At 42.2% G+C, this 23,246-nt stretch overlaps 1 protein-coding gene across 13 annotated transcripts in view; it reads right to left on the minus strand.

Moving 5' to 3' along the window:
- dock1 (dedicator of cytokinesis 1) overlaps nt 1-22,062 on the minus strand; it is a 163,002-nt gene extending 140,940 nt beyond the window's left edge. For 10 of the 13 annotated variants that reach the window (XM_079213906.1, XM_079213908.1, XM_079213916.1 and 7 more), the window contains exons 1-7: nt 21,893-22,062; nt 3,592-3,675; nt 3,249-3,289; nt 3,084-3,139; nt 2,338-2,434; nt 1,486-1,634; nt 1,052-1,187 (exon numbers count right to left, since the gene is read on the minus strand). In XM_079213906.1, coding sequence (XP_079070032.1) covers nt 1,052-1,187; nt 1,486-1,634; nt 2,338-2,434; nt 3,084-3,139; nt 3,249-3,289; nt 3,592-3,675; nt 21,893-21,935 — 606 coding nt within the window. In that variant the 5' untranslated portion in view covers nt 21,936-22,062. Of the gene's footprint in view, nt 1-1,051; nt 1,188-1,485; nt 1,635-2,337; nt 2,435-3,083; nt 3,140-3,248; nt 3,290-3,564; nt 3,676-21,892 lie in introns of all 13 variants that reach the window. The other 3 variants (XM_079213911.1, XM_079213915.1, XM_079213909.1) reach the window with 3 other exon arrangements.
- Nucleotides 22,063-23,246: the final 1,184 nt, after the last annotated feature.

The following is a 23,246-nucleotide window of genomic DNA, read 5'->3' on the forward strand; positions in this document are numbered from 1 at the left end:
TAAGGACCTCTGAATGAGAAGGTCACATAAGATGAGACCACATAACTGCAAGGCACTTGGCGTCTGACACTCCCACATACTGCCAACTGACAATAAGGTGAGGGATGCCGCTGATAAGCCAAGGAAAATAGACCGGGAGTCTGGCTGAGCTCCGGACTTTCTGAAGAAGCAGTCAAGCGTCTCTGTGTAACAGCAGCGGCCCCATTTCCCCACTTTCATACTGAAGTTGGGCCAAAACTCCATTTTAGATTGAACTGCAGTGGTACTTTCTGTGCATTCGTCTCACCTTGAAACAAACTTTGTCCGTTTGTTTGATGTTGTACTAGCCTGTGCAGTTGCTACTTGACAGTAGCAAAGCAGCACAATACTTCAATAATCATGAACTGGCTGAGGCAAACGATCTTCATTCACGGTTTATGAAGCAGTGGGATTATTGTCACATGTGAGCAACTCGATCTGAATGAACGTAACAGCTAATGTCGTGCTGGTTTTGCAGGTGTTTAGTCATTTTGGAGACATTCAAAGTTTGACCTGATGATGGTTCTAAATGACACTTTAAGGGATCTCCAAAGTTAGTAGAATTTATCCACTGGGGACCCTGAGGGTCTGTACTACATTTTACAGAAATCCATTCAAAAGTTTCTGATGTTTCATTCTAGACACAGTGATGGACCAAGCAACCTACTTTAACATCCCTAGAGCCACCACACCTCTAGCATGGCTAAATGTTTGCCATCATTGTGCATGGGGATGGCGGCAGAGGAAATCATGTTATCTCAAACAATCATCTTTTACGAAGCGCAGTAACACGCCTTCTAACGGCTCTTTTTCCTAATGCAAACATTGTGACTACATGTCTGATTCTGACAGATTCAATGCGGCAGAAAGAACAAGATTAAGGAGTGACCACATTAGAATCACACCACGTATCAAGTCCATTCACACTCTGTGCAAATGTGCTTTTACTCCTCTTCATTCCACTGCATAGCTGAATAAAGACCGGTGTTATAGGTGTACAAATGGCGCCCGAGAGGCAGGACCAGGTCGTTACCTGCTCTTCTTGAATCCGGTCCTCGATTTGTTTGGAGGCCGCCTCGTGAGCTCTGAACAGGCTGACTGTGCTGGTGATCTCTGGGTCCAGTATGTTTCCATCGTCGTCTCTGACCACCAGATCCAGATCCAAGTACCTAGCATAAAAATGGCGGAGGGTTAACGAGCGCCAGAACCCGCCAATGTGAAAAGATACAGTAGAATAGCGTAAAACACAAGGCGAATGTCGCTTGCTTTGTTCAACTCTTTCTTCTATGGAGGATGTAAACACAGACAAAAGCATGCTGCCAACACCCAGTCAATATAATTCACCGCTGACCTATTCCAACAAGAGTAATTTTCCTGGATGGATGCGAGGATAAAGGGGATATATATACATATACATATATATATATATATATATACGCTGTGGGGACGGGAGGACTGGATGCTCACTTGTTGCCGTAGTCGATCTTGGAGGTGACTCTCTGTTTGAGCTCGGTGAGCTCGTCCTGCGGCAGGGTGCCGGACAGGATCTGGGAACGCCATTCGATGAGGTGGTAGATCATGTCCCGGACAGAGTTGAACATCTCCCGTTTGTCGCCCTGAAAGCGGAAACAGACGGATGAACATGTGCGCAGCTTTGAATATCCTTGTGTGTGAACTGTTGACGGGTAAGAGGACATGATCACGCTGTAAGTCAGACATCTCATGAGCAGCAGGTACAGGCCAATCAAAGGTCTTAATTATTAAGAGCCGGTGGAATTACCTTGGGTCAAATTCAACCAAAATTATTTGCCGATCAGAACCTGACCAATACTGCAATTTTTAAAGGCAAATACTTTACGATCTAATGTGTGAAAGCGCTTACACAATCATTTTTAGCGTTGTTGTGTTAAGATTAAGCTTAAAAGACAAACTAAATAATCCCCCAAAAACTTTGAAATACTAATAATTCTATCACAAAAAAACTACTTTAAATAAAGTAAACCATTATAGATAACTCTAAATAAAATATATCCTCACAAATAACCACTTTAAATAAAATAATTCAATTAACTAAAATTAGGAAAAACAAGATTCAAATAAATAGCACTTCATCCTCTAAGCATTAATATACACCTTTATTTTTTTTTTAAAAGGTACATGTATTCTTTTTAAATAGCACATAAACACAAAAGCAAATACTGATATATTTGTAAGCTGCAGCACCTAAAAGCCAGAGTGTTTATTTAGCCTCTCCCATCTTTACGTTGCCTTATCACAGTGAGTGTGCGTTTCCACCTGGGCGTGGACAGCCATGCTCACCACATACAAGTCCCTCCATATTGTCGCCCACTCCCGCAGTGTGGTGGTGACCTCCTGAACCAGGGGCAGCTCGGTGGGAATGACCGTCTCCTTGTGCCTGCGGTGGCAGTGAATACATTTCAAACAGTGACCTTTCTGAATAAGGTTTTCAGAATAAGTTGGGAGAACAAACTTCTCCGTCTTCAACTCAATACATCTTTAGCCAAAACAATTAGAATTAGTTTAGTTACCCTCACACATATGGTCGGGCATTATGACAGTTTACACTGTGAGACGCTACAAATGTGTCTGCCAGTAGAGATTTGGCAATTCTGTTTGTGATTTTGAAATCACATTGAAGTCAGGCAGCTATTTCTTTTCACCTGTTAACTTTCAAATCTGCAACACGTTAAATTGTTCTCGCGAACAATACAGCTGCAATTTTGAAAGAATTTCCGTCTTTTGTTTTTAATTTAAGCGTTGTCTCGTGTGATTGGCAGTTGTTTTGTTTGTATGGAAGCTTCCGTTAAAAGGAAACAATTATCAAATGTGATGACGTGCAGCAGTTACTTTATTACCATCTCTTTATTGAACTTAGAGAACAGCTACTGTGCTGTGATGTATAACGTTATACCCTGATATGAAATTGCATATGATGTGATTAAAGACTTGGGTCATATTGCCCATGCGACAAAAGTAGAAGCAATCCATTTAAAAAAAATAAAAGAAACCATGTCATTCAAAAGTGAAAGTGTAGAAGCACTAACCCATTGCCCTCGACTGTGGCCTCTTTCAGGTGGACGTAACAAGCAGGAAATATGCCCTAGAAGAGGAAGAGATCGCAACGCAAACGGCGTCAAAGTAGAACCGGGACAGAAGTGGAAGCTGGGAAGTGCAAACGGATGTGAAACCTTTGTTTGCTGGCCACTCACCTTTTTGGATTTTCTCCTCAGCCTATGCCCTCTGTACCAGTCTAATGGAGAACAGAGTTGTGTTACATGTACGCTGCTTCATTGAGGAATAACTCAATAAAAGCAGCACTAAAGTAAACTCGTATTAATCCATTTATAATTATACAATGACATTACAGTTGCTGTGTTCATTTACAGGAGCACACCATCATAATCATTGATATATACATATATATTTGCCTTTTTGAACACATGTAGAAACATTTGGACAAAACAAAAGAGGTACTGGAGATGACAGGAAAATAATGTCCGACATTGGCGTGTCAGTTCTGATCACGCGTATCATCAGTAGGCCTGCTCTCACCTTCATGTGTCTCAAGTATGTGCACCGTGTCTCCGATCTGCAGCGACAGCTCCTCTTCTCCCCGGGCATCGTAGTTATAGATTGCTGGAGAAAGATGTGAGAGGACAATATAAAGAGGAGGAGATATTACAGGAGGAGGGAAGAGGAAAGAAAGGCAATAAAGCGCCCAGCTCCCTTGTGGCGTTAATTGTGTGCCATTTCAATGTGTAGTAGAGGCCTCACACATCCACAGGATGTCCACCCACACATTCTGACACAGTGGTGGCTGGGGCTGGCACCATCAATGCTGCAATATCAACAAACTACTACCGCCCACTGCAAAGAAACCAATAATGATGGAGAGCGCCAAAACAACAATAATGCCGGTGGAAAACAGATTTCGCTCCGGATTACAAGAGGATAATAAAATACTGCAGTGTTCCTGATTGCCGTTGGTGTTTACAGACAAAAGAAAAAACAGGTGACATGAAGATGCTCTCTAGTAAACACAACAAAACACATATTTTTGTCTGTGCCGTTTGTTTGCTAAATGAACAGGAATCAATAGAGCACATCACAGGCTGCTCCCTAACGTCGGTAAATCGACAACATGTTCTGGCAAAGTTAAACGAAGTAGCCAAAAGGAAAAGTGTGTCGACATCTCCAGAATGCCAATTAATTTAAGTGTAATGATTGAATGCAACTCACCTCAAGACCAGAGCCCCACCTGAAAGGATGTATGTCTATATAATACGTAATATAAGTGGAGAAATGTGGATACCTGGAGATAAATCTTTTTTCTCCAAGAGAAAAATGCTAAAAGAAATCTCTCTTTTGCATTCCTGGATCTGCACCAAAAACAAATTCTCATTCCTTGTGCTTCATTTTTAAATGTAATAAAACTCTATTGACACAGAAACTGAAAAAAAAAGAAATGGGGCAGAAAATATCTCCCTAGCAAACGCAAAAAAAAAAAAAAAAAACTTCAATCAGTAGTCAATGCCGCATAAAAAGTGCATTTATTTCACACTCAATAAAGACTTCTGTGGATACATTTATCAATACAATGCAGGCTATTCTCCATCTACGGTCAGAGCTGCATCAACATGTCAAGGTCGCGTAATATTGAGGATAAGATCCTGACTGGTACTTAACAACATGTCGCTGTCAAACTGGCTATGACCAACACATGTCTTTGTGAAATCCTACAAGCTCGCCGCCCACAGACACACACACACACACACACACACACACACACACACCAGCATGACAGATGCCTGTGCGGATCATGGCAGTGCTCTTTTTGAGAGGACACCTGAAGTGAGTAATGACACAGTGTGTGCACATGTCCTGTTGAGGGAGCGCATGCAGGGCCACGTCAACAGAGGTTTCCAGAGGTGAGCGACGACTTCATTAAAAGAGACCCACCCTGAAGGCACTGGAGCCTTCCCAGCTTGCTAATGGTACATCAAGGGAATTGACCGGTCAGAAGAGCTGATTACAAGTCATTTCTATATCAGAGTGGCAAATAAGTGTAAATAATTGTAATTGTCTTTTAACTCCTGGTGAGAAAACGTAAGCTATAACAACACTTTTAATTAATAAAATGTAGCTCATGACTCATCCTGAAGTTGGGTGTATTTACATACATTTTATCCAGGCCAATGTGGTTTGGATGAACAGTTAACAGTGAGCTTCGTAGGTTGTGGCAGCTAGCGGAGTTATGTTAGGGGTCAGAGGTGTTTGTTTGCATCTCAAATCAGCAGCAACAGGTTGAACCTCGACGCTCACCCCGACTAAATCTAAGGGGAGAGTCCTCGTAGATATCTATGAGGACTCGCTGCAGTATTTCCTGGAACATCTCCAAGAAAAGAACGAAGGAGATATGCAGAAGGAGATTTGTGGACCTGAAGCCCAGCTGTATGAAGCTAAACAGAGCCAATCTCCATCCAAGGTAACAGAGTTTGTAAAATCTTGAAAAGACCAACACCAAGCTGCAGAACGCTCAGAGGGGCCTTGAGCAGCAGACGTACATCATCAATGAACAGCACCTAAAGCTGCAACGGGAGATGGGAGAAAAAGACCCTTCCAAATATAGTTGAGGCTCAAACAATGACAATGACGTTTTTTTTTTATTATTATTTTAAATCGGGGTCTATTAGGCCCACTGAAACACACACACAAGAGAATTTAAAAAGAAAATCAAAATCATAAAAATTATATCATGCATAATTTGTTGTTGTTAAAAATTCTAAGTTGTACTACGGTCATGTTTAATATTTGAATGTGTAATACAAAATTGTTAATGAATGAATTAAGGGACAATCACTGATGACTCCTCATTTGCACCCTATAGCCTGAAAGTATACGATAAGTCGGCTCAACTGATTTGACATGTTGGTCCAAATATATTGCCTTTTGTCCGGAGCTACATGTTATAGTCACTGATCCTATGATACTGACCCAGAGCTGGATTTGTGAATCGGTGACGACGGGCCCCGATCTATTCAATTAAAGTCTATGTTTACATACTATACATTGTATACTGGAATTTTGATCCCCGTTTGTGTTATTTGTATTAAAAAGGTTTACACTAGCATACAATGTTGATTATTTCAATAATAAATAACAAGTCAGTATATTTACCGATGTATTTATTTGCAGCATTTTGTTTTAGAAAGTTCGGAAATCAATGTTTTAAGTTAAGCCTGATGTTGCCTCACACATTAAAGAAGTGTGGTTGCATAATACCTCTGACAGCTTATATCTGATGTCTGTAGCATCAGTCAGGCAGCCGTTAAGTGGAGGGCATAAAATGCCACGTGACGCCCGTTTCATTCGGCCCCGGCTGTGTTGTTCAGTTATCAAAGTGTATGTGCGTATACACGTGTATGTCCACAACAGTCCAACGAGCCCAGCGAATCCACCAGAACACGAGCCGTGGGCTGACAATGGAACAAAGACCTGCAGGAAATGAATTCAGCGGCACCACGCTGGGATACAAAAAGGTACCTCCAGGGGAGGCGGGGCAACAACACAATCAAAAGAGAGGTGGGATTAATCTGTGAGCAGCCATCAGAGAGCGGCCTCGTGACTTAAACTGGCATTAAGAGTGGCCAGAAAAGCCTGTAAAGCCATCAACTGCTGCATGTGTGCATTTGTTTGGAAGCGGGTCACGGGTCCAGCTGATGCAGCATGTTGTGCCGAGAGAGGGAGCAGCCCGAAAACAAACAGCTCCGATATGGAGACGCGAGGCGTCATATTTCATCAGAGAATGAAAAACTGCCACTGTGATCACCGCAAATGAGACGCGCTCTTGTATCAAACAAATGGGAGCTCACAGAACTCCGGAGATTCTCAGTGGGCAAGAGGTGCAATCACAAAATGATCACAAATGACACCCTGGGAAGATGCTGCGTAAATGACAACCATCAAACACAATCCTGACATGCGAGGCAGCGGCGGTGCATTTTAACGCAGGCACCAAAGTGAGTCTTGTCGCGTGGGGGTTGAATGACAGCTCTGATTACTCATAAACCTGTATTTGCATACCCAAGAGTAAACTGATGTCAATTTGGAGGCAGTGAAGAAGAGAAAATCCATCAGAGGAAAAAGACGAAAAGGAAGAGGAAGTGGACCATATTCGTCCCCGGAGTACGCCATGCAAATGATTCTTTTTGGTACGTGATAAACAGCGGCATAATTTGCCGGGGACTCATTACCATACATAACCCATCGCATGAGGTTGTGCAAAAAATGATCATCAGAGGAAACGAGTGAGGAATCAGATTACAGACCTATCCACTTAGCCAGCACACGTCTACGCCCTCTGCACAATTATAAAAAGACTCACATAAACACCGGACTGATTGTAATTCTACACTTTGTGCTCACTAATAACCTGCACTAATTCATGCAGAGTGTAACATATCATTACACTCAGATGAAAATACAGTTCTCATGAAGGAGGGGTGGGAAAAAGGGAGGAAAGAGAAGTGCGTAGAAAATGCTCTTTGGAAAGAGACTGAGCCTCTTGATGTTTTGTAAAAAGAGTCCCCTGGGGCTGTGAGCCCACAGAGGGAGCCAGCCAGGAAATCCCAGACAAGAGGATTCTCCAGGAGGAAAAGGCAGAGCGGAGCAACTCTCCGTCGGGTCGGGCCTTTTGAAGAGCCGAACGGGCTGAGATGACGACGGGGTTGGGGCATCACATCTCTGAAGTGACTCTACAAGATTCTCCAAGATCCCCAGTTTTGTGCATTCATTTCGAAACAGCCTGAGCAAATACGGAATGAATGACAGGATTGCTACATGACGAGCATCAACAAGAAACAGGAAAAAATGTGGCTAGTTGGCCAAAACAGAGTTCTCAAACTGGTGAGTGACACACTGACATGTGTTGTCTCCATCACATTGAAAAAAAGTGTCCTACTAGTCTATGGCACTGAACAGCGTTACTCCCTTTTTCAAGAATCATCAGCAACTATTTTGATAGCGCGAGTCAATGAAGCGGAAATACCAAACATTCCCTCCTTGCAGCTCCTTAACAGACCTTCTTTTACAACTGACATGTTGACTGGTTGTTGTAGGAAAAGCACATGTACTACTAAAAACACTAACAAAAGGCTCCACTTCTGTTCAAGTGTTCCAGAGAGAGGCGGTGAGCCGGCATGCAGGATACCAAAAGCACTCCTGCTTTTTTGTCTCGTGATCAGTAAACTGAATATTTTAGATTTTAAGTTTGGTCCGACAAGTCATTATATAGACAATTGATTACTTGAAGAAATACCTCTGATCTGTAAAGAATGTAATCGTTAATTGCAGCTCAACAACATTCTGTTTTTTGGGGGGAAATGTTGTTGTCCTATCTATACTGTGAGCAAAATTGAAAACAGTGGAGCGGATTCTGTCCTATTTCATTTCTTGTGTCCGTTGTGCGTTTATGGCGGCGAAACTGCGTCCCGATCATGCCTCTTGGTTCTGCCTCGTTTTGAGCAAAGGCACAAAGAGACCGTGGACAGAACAACGGCCCAGGCAGCCCGATCACGTATGAGACGGGGAGAGGGAACGGAGGGCTGTGAGAAAAACAGTAATACGCAGTAATGAAGAGCAGGGGAATATGAATTTAATACAGTGCTTAACTTGAGCGAGGAGGAGTTTGATCAGCACACACCGGACTGAGAAGGAGCTTCTCCTGGCAGCACGACTAAATAGAGGATGATCATTACACTCCAGCTGCACTCAGGGTCTCCGAGGCAAGACAGGAGTCAGCAGAGAGGGGTTTCACACACACTCACACACAGTATTCTCTGAAGGACATATCTGGCTGACTGAAGAGATGTAAAATGACATCCCTCTCAAGAGAATGAGACTACATGACTATATTACACAGCTGACCATATGACTCGAATGCAGCTGTCTTAATGGATTCAACAGAGAGCTCATTCATTTGAAAGTATCCCCTCACTGGAGGAAAAAGGTGATTCAATTCGACTTTCTAGCAGGAAGATGGTAATATACAGACGGCACATTATGGAGGACTTACCCTTTTTTTTTTTTTTTTTCTTTCATGTCACAATTATCTAGATGTTATGACTTTCTCTATGGGGCTGGGTTTGGCTTTGTGTCAAAACATTTACAGGCAGGATGTTATTTTTTTTTTTTTAAATGAGCCTGCAGAAGAAAACAAACATAACCCTTGTCTGACATCAACCTGGTGAAGTCATTTGTGTGGGACAAATGGGAGCCGAGTGAGGTGCCGCTGCAGGTGTTAAGCGTGTTTCCCTGATGAGCCCTGCTGGTGGTGAGACGGAGCAGCTCGGCTGCAGCGCTGACAGGTATTCTTCAGAGATCTGCCGAGTGCTTGCTATGGCTACCGGGAGGGACACCGTACAACATTTGCACATTACTCGTAAAAAAAGGAAGCAGGCGGCAACCTGATGGCCTGAAGGTCAAGGCACCGGCCAGAAACCTTAAGGCCTTCAGTACGAGTCTAGCCGTGGCCTTTTTGTTAGAACATCATTCTTCCTATTGTCAACACTATAATAAAGGCTTTATAAAAAACATTGTCCCCCCTCATATCAATCTGATTGTTTAATGGAGTCGTATGCTGCGTTCACACCAAACGCGGCACGAATTATTGCGCCGCGTTTGGTGTGAACACAGCATAAGGATGTAACAAGGATTGTTAAATTATTTTCTTAACTTCTTAAGGAGATCATCTCAAAATACAGTAAAAAATAAAAACCTCCAAGTATATTGTTGAAATACAAAGCGATGTAGATCCACTGGGGGTCAGCTGAGAGACATTCTCTGTCAGCGATTAAGCTCTCAGATGAAGAAGGAGCTTTCTCAGTGACCTACAAGGCAGGGAAAAATGATAATTAATTTCAAGCCTGCCCTCTAATAGGGTTTAATAAGAGGTTTAGGCGTCCAGACTGAAGCCTGATGGTTCTAATCGTGTTGCAAATACAGACAGTGAACCCGAGATTGTGAAATACCAACAAAATCACCACATTTCTTCTTAAACTAATTACATACAACACCCTGTTAGCGTTATCTTCAGTTGGAAAGTACATATAATGCTATTGTAATTAACCTGAAATGAATACGACGGCAGCTGAGCTGGTAGAGAGGAAAGCCCCAGGTCTCTCTCTCTCTCTCTCTCTCTGATTTCTCCTCCCTCTGCCTGGAAACCAGCACGAAATGCCACTTGAGATTACTGTATCACAATAGATGGGGCCTTTCCAGGAGGCCAGAAGGAAATCCTGAAGCTTTTTATGGCAACAGGAAGATTAACAATACTGCGTTTAGAAGAAGAAGAAGAGGATAGCGTACACAGAGAAACGGAAGGGTGTAAAAAAATATAATAGCATCCAGGGAGGAGCAGGTGGAGAAAACTACGTGCCAAATCTGGATTCCAACAGCATTAATACCTTTTGGCAGAACTTGCCGCCATGTGCCCAGTTCCAACACAGCGGCCTCGGGCGGGACACAATCTAACGCAGGGCCGATAACTCCGCTTCTGCAGAGCCTTTAATTGAAAACAAAAAAATCATCCCCCCGAATGCAACACAGAGAGAGAGAGAGAGAGAGAGACGAACATAGCTCATTACGATGCATTTTTCACACAGAGATTCTCTGGTGTTATTTATGTACCCGAGTGTCTGCGCTGGCTCTTTGCACAAACAGCTCATTAACTTTGTGATGTATTTGAAACACCTTCATAGACTCATCCATTCAACAGGCAAATCATTTAAAAATCATCTTGAAAATTGCATTCAAGATATTTTACTTTTGGTAAGCAATGGGAACAGATCACAAGGTTGTATTTATTCCTCCTGTTCCCGACACACAGCACGGAGAAGTAATTTGGCAGAATCCACACAGATTAGCCTTTTGCGCAGCAAGAAGTAGCTAATTATTTCCTGCCCTGCCTTACATCCTAATGAGAGCATAATTACCTTCAAGAATTTAAAGAAACTCTGCAATTGACTAAGCAAGTTTACTTTGAAACATCTACGGTGGCACTTTGAAAAAAAAAGCAGTGATGACACCAAAACTTTAAAATGTCCTGCAGAAATAAAAGAAGGCGGGGGGACGATCAGCAATAGGTGCCTGCAGTCATGCATGGCCTCTAACCGCCGACATCACTTCTCAAGCAAAGCAACAGTTTGCTCAGTTTAGATGTCGTTACATCTGCAGAAGCACAGACATGCATTTGTGGAATAATAATTTGCTAATTAAATAAAAAATTAGTACTACCCCCATCAATCGTTTAATTTAATAGCCTAACTTAATTAGAGGAGCACTCGCACCAGACGTGCGCTCTGGAAAACAATTTGCAGCCTGCAGAAAAACCACCCAGTATGCATCTAATGATGTATTTATAGGCTCGGGTCTTCTGTAGAGAGCCTTCTTTATTTGTTTACTTTCAGTGTCTCATAGGTTACATGGCAATGTGGCGCTTGTGGCTTCACAAATGACTGTTCTGAAATGTGTAAAGGATGATGATAATGTACAAAAAGAAAAACTAATTGTCATCCATGGAATATAGAGAATACACCGAAATACAGCATTGCGAATACATTTTTACTGACCCACTCGTATCATTTACAGCCAGCTCCACATTCAACATCCTTTGAGAACATGTCAAGTACTTCAAGTGTACTTGAAGAGCCTTACATATTGATCACCATCAATTTGCATGAAGCTCAAAGCAAGTCTGCAAATCACAAACATTACTACTGTAATGAACACTTATTGGTCTTCATGAGATGAACTGTATACTTGACTGTAGAAACAAAAAATGCTTAAATGTGCACAGACTGGCCATTTTGCACTATTTTCAGATGTTTTACAGATCAAAATTAAAATCGAGAAAGTGATTGACTGATCGATAAAGAGAATAAAATTAGCTGGATTTGTGTATTACTTTAATTTACGTAGTTTTATGCAACTACAGAAGAGGGTTTAAGTTTTAAAGTTCACGGAGATAATGTGATGGCCAGATGGAAATTCATTTCATGTCTGCAGAATCTTGTCTTTGTCTTCTTCTTTTTTAACAAAAGGCAGACTGAGGTGTCAGCTACCGCAGTGAGACGACTTCATCTAAATCCCTAAAGCTTGATCACAGAGTAGCGCTGCCACTCAATGAAATATAAAACTGCCTCCATGGGCCCAGCAACATCGGAGCTGCAGCGCTCTGACTTTATCAAGTATTTAGCCAGACACACAAGCACACAGACACACACACACACACACACACACAAAAGGCCATTTCATCAAATGCCAACCGAACTGAAAGGCTGACTCTAGCTGCACGTGGCAATCCCCGGCCAGTCTGCAGCAACAATCAATGACTGACATCTCCTTTACAAGTCCCCCAAAAAGAAAAAAAAACACGAGACATTTTAAAGGTGACAAATGCAACATTAATATGGACAGCAGCTGATATGAATGTTCCATGTTTTGTTATTACCTGAATAGCCTCATAGTTGTTGAGCCCAATGATTTCTGCTATTCCTGAATTTCAGTCTTAGCCTGTGGGATTTACGAGACTCAAAACCAATCTCGTATAATACCGGGAAAACACAACTCCGGGGAAGTTTACTGAGGCAAAATAAATGCATTCAAATGAGAACGTCTTCCAGCTTAAGGGACTTTAACAACAGCTTGCATGTTGATGCCGCCTGCACTCATCATTACGCTACGCATACACCCCGAGTCGGCGACACTCCGACTCCTGAGATACTCGTGAAGCGAGTTTTCCCAGGGAGTCGGCCCGTTTAGCTCACGCTTGACCAGCAGAAGCGGACAGGTCGCCCGGTGTCGGCTCACCCACCGGCAGCCTGGCACAGCCTCGGCTCAGCTGCAGGCTCATCGCTCTGGACGAATAAAGCCTCGGCCAGAGCGGTCGGCTCGGTGTTTAGAATACTAAATGCAGGCGGAGTTTACAGCCTCGCACTCACTGCCAATTCTTTCCTCTCGTTTTTTATTCCGAGACATTAAACTTTGTCTCCGTCAAGCAATTCTCTGAAGATTTAGTGTCCTACAAGGAAAAAATGTAGCTTAATAAATGTGTGACAAGTAATATTCATTTACTTTTGCTCATATCTATTGTTTATGATCATTTGTCTATTAAGAGTATGTCATTTGCTTACCGTTCATTTGATGTATTTTGTTTTGGCTTATTTTCTAAATAAAAAGAAAAAAAATATCTTAAAAGTCACTCGCATTTAAAAATAGATATTGATCGCTAAGGGACAAACACAGTATAATAGTTTAATAGGGAGAATACATTAGAATCAATTATTTTTAGCATTGGCTATTGGTCATCTAATAATTAAACTTATCAGAAGACTTGTCCCGGTAACTCCTTTCACACCCGTTGGCGACCCTAATGGACTGATCACCCCACTTACTGCTTTATATTAGATTATAATAAAGACACTCAAATTACTGTGGTTAAAAAATATGTCATGGCTCCTATGCCATATTTTCTTCCAACTTTGTCAGAGGAAAAAGGGCTTTGTCTTAATAACCTACAGGGAAGTTCTACTGGCTATTATTTTCGATGAATGTCTTCAGACGCTAAACTAAGCTGAAGTTCATGAATATGAACCATCAACTTTATACAACCCTGTTAAGTAGCTGCCTGATATAATATATGGCAGTTGGCAGTTCCTATATATTAATTTCATCCAGCAGAATAATAAATTATGCAACAGCAAAAGTCTACATCGGTGACCTTTGTTTCACATTGACGTGTTACACACCATTAGCCATCTGTCAAGCGAGCAAAAGCAGCACAGCAGGACTCTTTTCAGACAATGCACAAGCTGCTTGGCATGTCCACGATTAATACCCGGAGTACGGGAGACCGCCTGCCTGTGGAGCCGAGCACTAGGAAAGACCCTCACCAGTCACTCGCTCTCATCATTCATGATCCACCCAGATGTGTTTGTTTGTGTGTCCTTTCTTCTTCGTGACTCGCCGACTTTGACAAATTGCCAAGAAGAACCGTCGCTGTACATTGTAGTTGTCAAGGAGGTTTGGTTTCCCACCCCTCCCTTCGATGTGTCACCTTTTACTGCAAAGTCAGTTTGCTCTTTTAGGTCAAATTGTGTCGCTGCATGCCGCCGTCACCAAAGGCGGCATGAAGAACAAAAACCTTCAAAACCCTTTGAAGGGAAAGTGCCAGAATCACTAAATGTATTGTGTTGTTTGTCTTGTGCCAGTGTAAATGTGTACCAAGTTGGGTGCCTCTAGCTCATTCCTGTGGTATAGTTCCCATAGAAACGCGATTGAAACCTGTATATAGCAATCACATTGAAATGGGCCTTTTATTGAACAACTTTATTTGTGACTCTTGTAGACATGTATACTATACTGTGTATACTAATTTGTGGCAAAACTTGTATGTTGTTTTTTTGCGCCCTCCAAATTGGTTATCTTTAGTAAACTTCCACTGGGATGGTGTTAGATACTTGTAATTAACCCTGACCCTAACCCACACTAATTTTGAGCGGATTTGGAGCAAGCGGGGCGAAGTTATGAATATTGACCCATTTTCCTAGACTTGTGTAGTCACAGAACTTTGCCCCTAACCCCAATTGGCATTTCGGGGTGTGTAGAGGGAAGGCCAACAAGTCCCCGCACCGAATTGCAGGTCATTTGGACCAAGCAGAGTGGAGTTATGCACTTTTCACACAATGCTCCATAATGTTGTTACAAGGTAATTAACCAAACGTCAATCTTGAATAACTTTCCTCATGAAGGTCGTAGCGCTCTACTCCACCTAGAAGTCGTAGATGCGGTTCGATGGTACCATCCCTGAGGATCTAGGACCTTGGGAAGTGCAAATCCGTGCCATGATCCATGTTATTCAGGTGTAATAACCTCAGGAAATTACTAACTTTTGAAAGGTAAGTGCTAGAATCACAAAATTGCCTGAGTGTGTTTGTCTTATGTTATTATGTAGCAAGTTTGGTGCCTCTAGCTCCTTCCTTTAGTATAGTTTTAAGGCTCCTGTTAAAAAAGACATGGCAGACGTCGAGGATGAGCAATTTGACGTCGGCTCGTAAAACACTTAAAGTGCACTGCCCGAATGCATCATACCCACATCATTTTCTGAAATGTCTGTTTGATATTGACGGTGTGGTAGTAGAGTTTCACAAACTGCAAGGATTGCTAGCGGGCCTCCACTACCTATCCCTCCTATGCCTTTTCCCAAACGGGATATCGCCTCATTATCACTTTTTGAAGAAACATGTGGATCTTAGCGTTTACAGCCACGCTGGTGAAAGGGCACTCCGCAGTTGGTCACACCTTTGGATATGTGGATGGTGGTTTCCAGGTAGTTATGACTGCCTTACCTGCTAGCACCACCAATCCGGACCCAAGGCTTTTCAGGAAAGAGCTGTATAATGCAAACGCAACTGAGCCCTTGACCAAATTGACAATCACTTTTAAGAAGTTGCTGAAAAACATGTCTCCAATAGATAAAGCCAGAGTTACCGTTATGAAACCGACCTCGGACGACACCGCAAGATACCACGTGTTGAAGCAGGACATGTCTTTCATCCTGTCCTTGTTTGACAAAGCAGTCGAAGCGGTTAATACCTCCGACATCGTCACGGTTGGTCTGATTCAAGTCTAAAAAGGGGAATTTTTTTAAATGACAGCCCGACCCTGACGAGTCGGGACCAATGGGTTAGGGCAGAGAATCAAAGCTCTAGTCTCAACAACATATTTCTGCATCCTATGATGTACACTAACATCCTCTAAAACACATCTGAGCTACATACTGATGATATTTGTCAGCACCAACCAGCCTTTCCAGAAGTTACAATAAAAACAAACAAAAAACTGAGATCACGAACGAGGACAAGACGTCCTCAGAAAGGTCTCATTTCGAATTCATGGCATTGAATTTCCGACACTCTTCAGGTTTAATTGTTCGTCACCAAAGCAGCTGCACATTTTGTTGTCAAACGGTTAAACAGCCTCGCTTTTTAAAAGCTGTGGTTACAAATACTGGTTGAACTGCATTCATAATGAGGTGTCAAGAGAAACAAATCACATCGTCACCTGTGTAAATCCAAGGTTAAATTCTTCACAATCGCTTCATTCTCTTTTTTTTCCCCTCTCACCTCAAAAAAGACACTAAAAACAAGATGTAGAAGTGTTCCTGCTTTGCCTGAGTGGTGAGCCAATAAGGAAAAGTGTGGAACCACTTAGCTATGCGCTGATTAAATAGGCCAGCTGTCATTTGTCTTAGCCACCGTCTCACAGCAAGCCATTGGGAGCTGTACTATTAGAAGTGCCTCACCACGCAGTGTGGCCCATAGCTAATATATGATTCCCTTTCAGAATGAATAATAGCAAAGTCATACCGACCTCCAAAGAGAGAAGAGGAGGATGAGTATGATGATGATGATGATGGCCAATGGTCCAAGACAGATTAGTATTTTATATACTCATCACATTAAATACCAAACGTAACCCACGAGGGAAATGTTTTACCCAAACTAGATATGAATCACAAGGTTTTAGCACTGAGCTAGCTCAAATTGTGATCTAATTGGCACCAGATATGTGACTGTGCATATAACCAAGTCATGTTTTACAGATGTTTATGCAGGGTTGGTAAACAGAAAGAGGAAGATGTTTTGTTTACAGATCAGCTCGATAAGTGCAGCACAGTTGGATTAAACGGGGGAGGAAAAGTAGAGCAGGGCTAGTTCCCAGGTGGAGGGCAGCATTCTGCACGCCGGCAAAAACTAATAATCCAACGCCATGATGCACAAACTCAGAAAATTGGAAAGTAATGTTGTTAGCTTAGCTTTAAGGCTCCAGGAGATCGCTCAAGGGGTTCGCACACATATTAATAAAGATACGTTCTCGTTGCCAAACACGCAACATTTTGGTCGCCGCACCAAAACGAAGGACGTGCGAGACAAAATATCACATTGTGGCTTTGGGCATCCTATAATTGTATCGCCTCCCTCTGCTGCAAAAGACAAGCAATTTCTGTTTGTGCAGTTTTATTTATGAGCAAAGGTTGCTGATCATAAACACCACCTGGCTTGCAACACACACCAAACAAAGATGAAACGGTTTGTTTCCCTCCTGACAAGACAAAATCACCCCTTCTGATTGTCTCGGTGGCATCTCCTCCCTTCTCCCGGCTCCTTCCTATTAATCAGCTGCTTTATTTCACTCCAGTCAAAAGCACTCCGTCTGACTTCTGTCAGCTCAGCTTTTTTTTCTTCTTCTTTCCTTGGACAAAGTTTAAGTGTCGGGAGAGACAAATCAGGTGGCTCCTTCTACGACTGTGTAGGTAATATTGAACGTCTTGTTAAGTCAGAATTAATAGCTGCAATATCTGCCAGCGATGACAAGAGACACACTTTTTCCCCTGCTTTTCATATACACACACACACACACACACACGGCTTTTGCTGAATGAAAAGGTAATGAAAATAACTCCCTGCGTATTAAACCCAAGAAGTAAACTGATAAAAAAAAACATTAATTTCACTCTCCCATATTTTACACCAAATAGCTTCAGCCCCGCGTAAAGAAGTGTTAAATACGAGACAGGGAGTTTATGTAGTACCCAAGCCTGTGTTTTAATTAAAACCATGTATGTGAGCTCGCTGCACTTGATGGTGGGAGATGGTTTTCTCGGGTGCAGGGCGGGGGGCTTCACAAAGTACCGACGGCTTCAGTCAAGAGACGAAGTCACCGCGTCTCTATTTTCTGCTCCCAATGTGTCACTCACCGCTCACCTATCCCACATGAGAGCTGTCTGGGGTCTGCCACACACCAGCTTAGGAAATATGAATCATAGCCCCGCCGTGTAATGTTCAGGGCTCAGTGTGTATATGCCTGCGTGTCCAATTGTCCTCTTCGATAAGCTGCCAGTCTGTGATCTGACCCACAGGAAACAGCATTTCCATAAACTGAAACTGCAGCGGTGGTGCATTACTTAAAAGCTAAATTACAAAAAGGGAAACGCATTCAGGAGGTGGAGCGCATATCTTCTGACGGCACACGCTCACGAGGGTAATTGTCAAGTCTCAACAGCGACGTGTAGATAGTAGTAAATAGTCCTGTTGCTTAGTGTTCCCTGGTTTTCTTTCCAGAACCACGACCCTCTGAAGTCTCTCTTAAGGAACAGCAACATCCTGATGAAACAGAATTAATGAGACAACACTTGAAATTTGCATCAAAAAGTATTTCTGGTTAATTCATCACTGAACCGAGAGACAGCTAGGAAACATTTCCCGGAGGCCCTGTTAAATCACTTTCCAGATGCCACAAGAATAACTGGGCTTCAAACGTGCCGCGCTTGTTGGCATTTGACAAGTAGAAGAGCTGTGTGATAAAATTAACTCAAGGTCGAGAGAGATATGGTTTATTTATTCAGTATTCAACACACAAATGGATCGCTTTGCTCTTTTATGCTACGTGTCAAAGCATGAAGTTGTGCCCCGAGCCCCAAACCTCGAACTCCCATTCAAAGCTAGTCAATAATTATTTCTGTGTGCGACCGCCTCATTGAATGACGTTGAATGTCAATCCAACAGATCAGCAGATTTAAATCCGGGCTGATGGACAGCATTCTGAACATGCCAGTGGAAGTGAAGACATTGTTTGGAGAAGGAAGTGGCGCTACAGCCTCGGGGTAACAATCATCCTGAGAAACAATGTAAACAAAAAAAAAGCAATAAAGTGTGTTGCCTGGTGGGATAAGGAGGATTCTAGATGCATTAGAAACATGAGTTTACTAAATCAAGTCAAGGTGCTCGCTCACATACCAGACCGTGTTCAGCGGGGAGAAGTCTGATAACACCAACTGATGTTTGCAAACCAGTGGTGGAAGAATTATTCAGAATCTTTTTTACGTAAGTAAAAATAGCAATAAAACCAACTGAGAGGAGAAGTTAGTTTAAGTAGAAGGGCAGACGTATCAGCAAAGTGTCCTGAGTACAAGTGTGCAGGTCGTCATCTCTCACAAGGCTGCACTATTGATGAAATCAAACATCATAATGCTTTTTTATTTAACTATTGGTGTTATGAGATTTCAACCGCCGTGTGTGACACAGACACAGACACAGACACACACAGCTCAGGAAGACGTTACTTCTCGATATCTTTACATAACAAATAGTTGTTTGCCGATAATTTTAATGCTCCAATTTTGAATTTAGTGCCTTTAAAAACTAAATCAATTCCATCGTGGATACGATGGCAACATAGGTCTTCAGCGTTCATTCCGCCCGGGTAGAAGAGCTCAATAATTGTGTCAAATTGTGCCAAACAACTACAGTGTAGTACAGCTTTTAAGAAGAGGGAAATCTACATTTCAGTTACATCATGACTAGTGCTCAAAAGATTTACTATTTTCAACCATTTTGATAATTGTTCAAAACTTCTATGCCTTTGACGCTATTTTACAACAAGGTATAGACTAAATAAGTAAGTAATAACAACAACAAAAACAGACTGGTTATTCAATAATACAAAATGATCTGTAGTTACAGCCATAATCATGATGTCACGGTGAAATCAAAGATGATAATATCGTCTTATGTCACAACTTTGATATAAAACATTACCCAGCTGGAACTACAGCAAGCCATTTAAGTTCTCTGAAGAGCTCATCTGATAGCGCTGAAGCTAATGAGCTGGTGAGGCCTTCGGTTGCCACACAGGGCATCATACCAGCCAGCAAAACTACAAAAAGCAGCAAAGAAAAAGAAAGGAGACAACACAAAACCATGAATATTTCATGGATTTGCGTTGTTGTTTTTTTGCAGTTATCACTGCGACACAAATCTAATATGGTTCAATTTCCAATATCGGTTGTTGTAGCAAGCAATACTGTGCAAACCCTTGTTTCCACAATCATCCATTGCCAGTATGATAACAAAGCCTTATATTATCACGGCTTTGCTCAATGTAAGAAGACATTTATTATTAACACTGCTGTGAAAAGACTAAAGGAGATGCTTTTCTTACAAATACTAATAAAGCCATGGGGCCATTATGAGAGCAGTAAATGGTATGACAAAGGTTTTGCTGAAACAGGAATTGGTCCACAGTGAGCATAAGAGGTCTCACAGAGTGCTCATTAGTGCTACTTGGTCAAAACATACAGTATTAAAAGTGCAATGGCTGTGCACACCATCAGTCCTCTGCAGAATTCTTGAAAACCTTCCACTTTCTGAAAATCTCATGGATTTTTTGAGAATATACCCAGACAATCATTAGCATCAGAGCAGCACACTTTTCTCCCACACACACACACACCACACACTAATGTAAACTCCAGCCGACCATATCTGCTCAAAAGACCCCCCTCGGCTCATAGAGCGCGGACTGGACTGCAAACAGCAGCGCTCATTTTGGACGCTGTATAGTCTGGGATGACACAAATCGGGGCTTTGGTGTAACCTGCTGAACTCGTCCATCAATCAGCATCAGCATCCGTCATACAGATGCAACCGTCGGTGCCACTAATGGGATCAGTGTGTATGCAGCGGGGTACATTTTGCACACAATAAAAATAACAATCCACTGCAGTAAAACCAGATTTTTTCTGGAGAGAGCAGAAGAAGGAAAAACGTGTGATTCGCTAAAGTGCTGACTGAACTGTTTTAGGGGATCCCCGAAAAAAAGAAGAAAAAAAAAAACATCCGACCATTATTTCAGGCACTCCAGCACAGCGCATGCACTCTCCTATTTTCGTACGACACATTTCAATCCAGTAAAGTTAAGCAAATCAACTTTGCTCTCCATCCAATATGCCATGCTTTAAAAAAAACAAAACAGGGTTTTCAACTATCTTGCTTTCACCAGAGTGGTTTATGAGGTAGTTTGCAGTTCCTTTATGGACGATCCATCAATCCTCAACTCCCTCAATCACCGACATGTGTGTTATCTGCTGTGTTAAACAGTTATGGAAATGTATTCAAAAATGTCAACCAAGTGAACCAACAGACTTCGCAGGCTTTGATTTAGAGAAAGTAAACCCTGTGGTTTGATGTCAATTTACATCAAGTCCTCGGGATATAATGATTTGCCAGCATCTGCCGAAACGTAAGATGCACGCTTACAACTGTATTGAACAAGATGAGTGATTAAAACATAATAAATATGCATGTCTGTTTAGCAGTGGCAGACGGAGCAAACGTTGGCCCCCGAAGGTAATGCTTTCTAATTGAAGCCATAACGCCACAGATACTGTGATGGTTTACTCAAGACAGTGGAAGCCACACAGAGACACGGTTCCTGGTTTCAAAGCAGTTCAGGAAGTGACACATAAATTACAATAATAAAAAAAAATAATAATAAAGATGGAGGAGTAAACAACAAACAACTAAACAGTTACACTTTAAGCATAGTAGTAGTCTTTAAAGAGGCAGCAGCGGAGGCCCCGTAACACAGGAAACAGGCAGCGCTGCAACTAGGCGCGCCTCTGACGATTCACACACACACACACACACACACACACACACACTCACACACACACAGTGTCCTTCTCCTCACAATAGACAGACATTCCTTGTTTTGGCGTTTCATGCACACACACACACAAACTAGCGTGAGATTTTTGCATTCGCGCAGCAAACAAGGCGACTTCGAAGCAACAAAAGTAACCACGCGAGAAACAACACAGCGCGGTAGCTTTGTTCTTTTTCTTTTTCTAGTCACAAGCACGTCCCAAACTTGTGCAGTGAGTGAGAGCAGAGAGAGAGAGAGAGAGCTAGGAAGAGCTAGCGATGGAGCGTGCAACTTCTTCTTGTTTACGTACCGACGGCGTACTTTTCCCGTTTCGTGGGCACCCAGCGAGACATTCTCTCCGTGTGGACGCGTCCCCGAGTGGTCGCGTGGGGGGTGGAGGACAACGGGGGGTCCACTTGTGACCTCTTGTAGTTAACGCGGACTTTTTTTTCTTTTTTTCCTGCCTCCCTTCAGTTTGCTCTGAGGTTTGGGGAGCCACTCCGAGCAGCCATTTTCCACCAGTGACAGGACGCTCCGCAAGGGGGAGGAAGGGGAACGCAACTAGTTCACCCGGGAGGCGTGCGTCGTCGTCCCGCTGAACTTTCCCTGCTGTGTGCGCGGAGGCGGAAGCTGCCACATCACTGTTGGAAAGTTTCAAATTAGTGGTATATCCTCGTAAAAAATAAAATAAAATAGTAAATGGTGAAAAATGAAACGGTGGATACACTTTGAGACCTTCGCTAGTGTCCTTATCCACTATTCCCAGAGAATAGTTTGTGCTTTTATATGTTGTTGCTTTTTATTTTATTCATATACGTGACTTTTAGAATAAGCTTACTAAAGGTTTTAGGTTACTTTTGAAAAGAAAAAGAAAAAACTAATTGTTTGCTTTGATTTTAATCTGTTTTGCTATATAATCCTTGCAAGAAGATACACACAAAACAAAGAACACAGATGTAAGAGTGTGTGGGATTCATATATTTGATGATCAAAAAAGAAATAAAATAAAAAAATACACACTACTACTACTACTACTACTACTACTACTATAGCAATGCTAAACACACACAAATAAGAGACAGTAAAATGAGTAAAAAAGCAAAGTGGTGTTTGAATGTGGTGCATTGAGTTCGCCTTTAATTAGTTGTTTTACTTTGTATTTATTCAAAGGCAACTGTTGGGGTTGTCAATGATATAATCTCTCTGCTTTACTCATAAATACATAAATAGTAACTAACCACTCACACGCAGTTTTAACTTATTTCAATCCTATCATTAAAAAAGCGTATTACAGTATTCCTACTGTGACCTTTGATATGATGATAAAACACACAGAGATTGTTCCTCTGATTGGTTGAACCACAGAATGAGAATGTATTCATCTTTTGTCCATCATTTGTCTTCTTTGTGCTTAATGGTGAAGCTACAGCAGCCAATGTGAGCCTGCTTATGTGTTGAACTAATACGAGTGCTTCCTCAGAGCTGCAGGTGCTAAATAAAAGACAGGTGCACACACTTGAAGCCGCTCATCTTATTTCATCTTGTTTGCACATATATTGCAGCCTTTCTGGTTGCGTCCCATCTTTTAGAGAAGTCTCTCAAACCCATGACCTCTCTCTCTCCTTCGCTCTCTCACTTTCTCCACTTGCCATGTTGGAGTATAG

This window comes from Taurulus bubalis (assembly GCF_910589615.1).
Source record: "Taurulus bubalis genome assembly, chromosome: 2".
In the NCBI taxonomy this organism is placed as follows: Eukaryota; Metazoa; Chordata; class Actinopteri; order Perciformes; family Cottidae; genus Taurulus; species Taurulus bubalis.